Source organism: Nymphaea colorata, unplaced genomic scaffold, assembly GCF_008831285.2.
Source record: "Nymphaea colorata isolate Beijing-Zhang1983 unplaced genomic scaffold, ASM883128v2 scaffold0762, whole genome shotgun sequence".
Taxonomy (NCBI): Eukaryota; Viridiplantae; Streptophyta; class Magnoliopsida; order Nymphaeales; family Nymphaeaceae; genus Nymphaea; species Nymphaea colorata.
This window is the reverse complement of record NW_022205268.1, coordinates 51,859-57,732: the sequence shown is the minus strand read 5'-3', so window position 1 is coordinate 57,732 and position 5,874 is coordinate 51,859. Positions and strand designations below refer to the sequence as shown.

At 46.3% G+C, this 5,874-nt stretch overlaps 1 protein-coding gene across 1 annotated transcript; it reads right to left on the bottom strand.

The window, feature by feature from the left end:
• Window positions 1–1,086: 1,086 nt before the first annotated feature.
• Window positions 1,087–2,772, bottom strand: LOC116245598 (lipase-like). Its single transcript, XM_031617065.1, has 3 exons — window positions 2,677–2,772; window positions 1,627–1,967; window positions 1,087–1,513 (listed from the first exon to the last, which is right to left on the bottom strand). The coding sequence occupies exons 1-3, from the start codon at window positions 2,770–2,772 to the stop codon at window positions 1,087–1,089; spliced, it is 864 nt and encodes a 287-aa protein (XP_031472925.1).
• Between the last annotated feature and the right edge of the window lie 3,102 nt (window positions 2,773–5,874).

Here is a 5,874-nt window from a genome sequence, read left to right as displayed (position 1 = left end):
CCCAACCCCTCCTTGTTTATTTCAAATATGAAAAAATAGATGATAATTTTTTGAAGCTCAGCCATTTCTCTAATAATGGTTTCTAATGTGGCTGGACTATTGGCTTAACGACTGATATCTAAACAGGTCAATCCATGCTTAGTCTTAGGCCCATTTTCACATCTCCACTTTATCCAATGCCCACAATATTTTTCCATAATTTATAATCATTAACCAATCAACTAAACCCAATGAGTAGCCCTTTCGATCTCCACCCGTGTCCCAGCTTAAATTCCACCTATAACCTAGATGCTGCCTTTGAAGGAATCAACGCCTCATCAAACTCTAAAAACTACGAAAAACAGCATCAGGAAAAAAAATAGAGCCTACATTCAAATGGAAGGAGTTTTTAGAGGATAGAGACTGCTAGGAAGTCAGTTTTGAGAAAGACCTCTATAGATAACACCTATGCGTGATGAAAAAATAAATGGAAGAGTTTAAACATATTATGCTACAAAATGGGTACGCCAAGAATATCAAAAAAAGTCCAAAATATGCCAAGACCATTCCAAAAGTCCCAAATATGGTGGCAAAATCGATACAAGCGACAATCATTATGACTCATTCGCTAAAGACGACCGTATAATAGAAGTCAATGACGGTTACGCGCAAACTTTGGGGAGGTTCTTGATAAAACTTAATAAAGAAGTGTAAATGTGCGATTTCTGGTGGCTGGAGATGGTGGGCAAGCTGGTTTGCTAGCGATTCGAGGGTGTAAAAGATAGGTGTGGTGAGCTGTACCAGCTCTTAAATTATAGCCAATAGATTTTAGAAAGCCTATAATAATAAACCTAGCCCCGCATCTTCTCCCACCTGATCTAAAAATAAAAAAAGGAGTTTTTCACCAATTTCCTTCACATCTACTCCACCACCGTCCTGCTGGTCATCAACGAATACTTTCAGAATCCCTACTATGAAGACATTCCCCATCGATCCGCCCTCACTGACGACGATTTCGATTTCTTTCGCGATGGGGAAGAGTTCTAAGAGGCCATTCGCAGGCACAAGAAGGTGCATCGTGACAGCACCTACACCCAGCCTCCCTGATTAGCTTATATTATCGATGATATTCTTATTATGACCATCAAGATCATCAGCACTGCAGACTGCTGAGAGCGACGAAGTAGAAATCGTGGTCGGCTCCGAGTAGTCCGGCGCGTATTGGTTGGAGCACTTCTTGTCCTCTCCGGTCTCGCTGCAGATCACGTAGGAGAGCATTTGCTCGTCGAAGAAGACCTCGAAGGCGGAGTGGTGGTAGAGGTAGGACTCGGGAGGCAGGTGGGGCACGATGTCCTTGTGGTGGACCACTCGGTAGAGACTGTCCAGCCTTGTCTGCACGAATTGGGCCATGGCGGGGTTGCCGATCCTGGGACAGCCGAAGTTGTGGACGTCTACGGGCACGTTGAACTTCTTCTTTATCTGAGACCGCCGATTTCGGACAAAGCTCCTCCCAACTGTGCCAGTCGACAAGATTCTAGCAGTGGGGTATTCTTGAGCAGTTCTCCAATCTTAGCATCGACTTTAGCTTCAATCATCTAATAGTCATTAAGGAAGCCGGCATGGACTTCGCATCCCTTGCATTCATACGATACCATTTCTACATTGAAGTCCTCGATCCAATTCTGGATGTTGGCGGATCCCCTGAAGGAGATGACGATTTGGTTGGTGGCTTTGTTGTAGCCGACGTAGCAGGAGGCGAGGGTGATGTCGTTGTTGATGTGGCTCAGCTCCACCATTCCCGTGAATTTGGCTCCTGATTTGCAGGACCAGTTCTCGAGGCACTTCTTGGGACAGTAGGCGAGGCCGGCCAGGTAGGCGTAGTCAGCGGAGTCCTTCACGTTGTAGGGAACTGCGTTCTTGATGACGAAGCAAAAGGAGAGAGTGGCGAGGGCGAGGATCAAGACAAGCCTAGAAGGATTATTGATCATCTGAGATTAAATAATAAAGGATGAATTAAAACTACGAACATCAGTAGATCTTGATGTTGTTGGAGTAGCTCTCAGGGTCGCTGTTGGTCGACTAGAAAGTGAACCTGTCACCGTTGCCCGCAGCCACTCCGTATCTTATTTGGAGCGGTTTATCTCGCTGTATTTATCACTGAATCTCTCCTACTTAATCGGCGTCAGTTCGTTTCCTAATATTCCAATCCCGATATTCTTTTTTGTGAAATTTTCCACGCTCTGTATCCCCCTGCTGGAGCTTTGCACCGAATAGCGGATGTTGTCGGGGAGGTCGTTTTGGATGTAGATGCTGCGGTCGATGCTGAGTCTATTCTTCTTGAGGTGCATGAGTCCTTGAAAGATGACTCCTGGCTGGAGGATTTGCTGTACGAGTGCAGTGAGTCCTTTTTAGGAGTTTGTTGGAGCTGATTTGGTCGATGGTCTTCACTTCCTTGCCGATGGAAAATAGTACCTTCGGCCAGTATTTCGATTTTATACCATTCTACTGGCAACTCTGCGCTTTTTGCATGGTGGGCTCTGGGCTATTCATCTGGCATTCCTCGAGGGGGCGTATATGTTCTTCTGGCTGGACTAGTGCGACTAGTGCTTTCTGCTATCGAAGAGGGAGATGTTGGATTCTATTTTTTCGATGGTTTCCACGTTGATTTCCTGCAGTCTGGGATTAGGAGTGGATTACTGTTGCCTCAGATGAGCATTTTACTCTGCCTTTGCCAGGATCATCATCAGCAACTCTTATAAGAGCTCCAGCATCGACTTCTCCTGCCTCTGCCATTCCTACTGTCCATCAGGATAGAGAATCGTGCCTAAGATCTTGCGAATCTCGTTTACTACGGATGGGATTGACCTTACACTACGTCCTCAATGCTAGGTTCTATTCCTGTAACCTCTCCGCATTGTGGTCGTCGGGGGGGTTTTGTGCAGGCAATTAGCGACTAAAGAAAGTCTGTCTGTGCGTGTTGTCGCTGTAGACGCATCCAAAGAGGTGTATTTGTGGGGATTTTTGCTAGGTGGGGGACTGTTTGGGGGCTCTGCGCATTGTAATATTAGATTAATGCATTTTCGATTCACATTCATCTTATTTGCCATATCGAAATTTAAAATTGCAAAAAATGCTGTAGTCTAGCCCCCTAGCATCCCCATGAACAGCAGACCTCCGGATAAGGCGGAATTAAATAGTAGGGGATTGATAATGATTAGTGATAGCAGTTACTATTGATATGATGATCACCGAATTCCCAAAAATTCGTAAAGTTCCTTTCTTATTTTGAAATATTCCTCGCTGTACTCGCCCTCCAGACTATTTCATTCTCCTTGCGGTAGATCTTGATGCCCTCCACTGCGATGCCTCCTCCCACGAAGTGGCAATCCACGAATTTCTTCTTCATGATGAGGTAGAACTGGTCCAGCTTGAAGTGGGTTATCTCCTTATCCTATAGGCAGTCTAGTCGGATGTGCAGACAGTTGCCTTCCTTGAAGATGGTTCCCTTCACTTTTTGCACCTTCTTCTGCTGCATTTACGGCAAGTAGTTCATCTTGTACTCCAGGAGTTCATTCTAGAAGGAAAGGTAGCAGTTCTTCTTGGCGTTTATGTCGAAAATGTTGACCTTTTTGACTCGATGCTGGCCTACCGGGTGAAGAGCGAGGGATTTCGGCCTGGTAGCCTCTGAAAGTGGACTGGTTGGGGACGTTGAGCAGAATTATGTTGCTGGGCTTTATCATCTGGATGATCTTTAGAGAGGAATTGTATTCGGTCTTGTGGATGTTCTTGGCGTGGGCGAGGGGGGTGGCCAGATCTAGCCACTGTCGAGTGGGTCAGGCAGTGCGAAGTTGATGTTCATGACTTCTATCTTGGATGTCTTCTTGCTCATCATCCTTTCGTCGAAGCTTTCGTTCCTTTCTCCAGCTGCCAGATCGTAAATGGTCTTCCTCTGCTTCTTCTCAACGATGTCGCTGTGGTGCCTTAGGCCGTAGTCGGTAATTTCTTCATCTTTTTCCTGCTTGTCGAGGATGAACCTGGGAATGCCACTAATGGCTGAAATATACTTGCTGTTTATTGGCTTCTTCCCGTAAAATTAGTCATCGAATTGCCTGTATTCTAGTGGCTGTTCGATATCCATATATCTTCGTGCTTGAGGCCGATTTCTTCATCCATTTCCTGCTCGAGTTTGACTTCCAGCTTATTTTCTGCCTTTACTTATGTCTTTGACTCTATTTTGGAAAGCTGAGCTTGCCTGCGCTTCTGTTGATCCTGTCATCGTCCTCGTCGAATATCCTCATGCCCTTCAGGTTGAACTTAACTGCTTCTTTGTCCCTGCACTCCTTCAGCTCATCGCTGGTGATGCTGTAGATGGAGACGTTTCTCAGCTGCGGGGTGGCGAGTATTCCACGAGTTGACTGGAAGGGCAGACTGTGATTCTGTTATCCAGAGCCAAGGACTGCTTAAAGTACTCATCGAGTCGTTCCAGCATGCCCTTAAATTCAGGCAGGAAGTATTATGATTGACTCTTCACCAGCTCCAAAAAGCGAGATGAAAGGTGGACCATTCCGATCTTCTCCACGTTTCCCCCCACCTGCAGTTCTGCCACTATTTTGCTCATGGTAGCCAGTATCTCCACGGTTAGTTCTGTGGGATAGCAGGAGATGAGCAGTTTTGCGTCGTGTTCTGGATTGAACATTTTGGGCTTGGTGGGGTCCAGATTGTTGGCGTGGTAGAAGTTGACCACTTTCTCCTTCAGGTGTTGGTAGAATCGCTCTCTCTTCATGTCGTCTGAGCGCTGGTAGGCGTCGGTGAGGAGGAGGTGGGTGGACTGGGAGCGTAGGTTATCCAGGTCGAGTCCGCCGATGTGCTGCATGTTGTAGTTGTTGTAGTCGACCAGGTATACGATGTTGACGAGGCCGAAGGAGATGCGCCAGTACACGCTTCCCAAGTACCCTCCTGCCAAGTAGCAGCAGAAATGCACTCTCTTGTCGGTTTCCTTCACGGAGTCCATCCGTTCCTCCTCCACCTCCTCAGTCGGCTTGGAGAGCAGCAGTTCCTTCTTCTGGTACGGTTTTACCAGGTTCATTTCCTCGTATTCGAGTAGATCCTGTTGAAGATTTCTTGTTGTAGCCGGGGATGCGCAGGTTTAGTATTTCCTCGTGGAGGTTGAGGGGCGAGTACCTCATGATGGGCTGCGTGGTGTAGAATATCTTGGGACTGAGTCCGAGTTCGGAGATAAGGAAGGGGTATGCGCCTGAGTACTCGATGGCCGAGTGGGAGAGGAGGACTAGCTGCAGGTCCTTGATCTAATTGGCGATTTCTCGATACTTGGAGAAGTCGAAATTGTGGTTGATGCCGCAGTCCAGCAGGATCTTGTACTTTTAGTCAATGACCAGCAGGTAGCAGTTCGCTCCGTCCTCGTGCAGCGACAGTATTTTTTTTATTAATATCTTCATTCAAAAATAATATAAGCCACCCTCCATTTTATGCATCTTTCCATTCTCACATATAACACCCTCTATTTATTTTAAATTATAGAACCTTTCAGAGTAGGATGGAGCTGGAGGAAGTAAATCCTATTTTTAATTAATTACATATTATGGATTCGATTATACTGGTTTTGGCTTTTCCTTCTTCTTTAATCAGAATGTTCCATAGATCATAATATTCCATATGATAAGACACATCCTCATCGCCCTTCTGGCAGTATCGCTCCACTCCTAGCCAGTCTACCACTCTCAGGGGCTCGCCTCACCCCACCCACCAGTATTACTGTGTTAATTTGCAGCTCCCAACCGCGACTCACATTAAGACAAATCTTCAATTCCCAGGCTCGAAGCCTTGCAGCAGAAACTCTTCAACTAGTACCTCAACTCGCCTCTCTACAACAGAGCC

Coding starts and splice junctions, on each gene's coding strand:
- LOC116245598 (XM_031617065.1), bottom strand. CDS start 2,772: ATGGCAGAGGCAGGAGAAGTCGATGCTGGAGCTCTTATAAGAGTTGCT. Junction 1,968..2,676: donor AATGCTCATCTGAGGCAACA/GTAATCCACTCC, acceptor ATTTAATCTCAG/ATGATCAATAATCCTTCTAG. Junction 1,514..1,626: donor TTCAATGTAGAAATGGTATC/GTATGAATGCAA, acceptor CCCCACTGCTAG/AATCTTGTCGACTGGCACAG.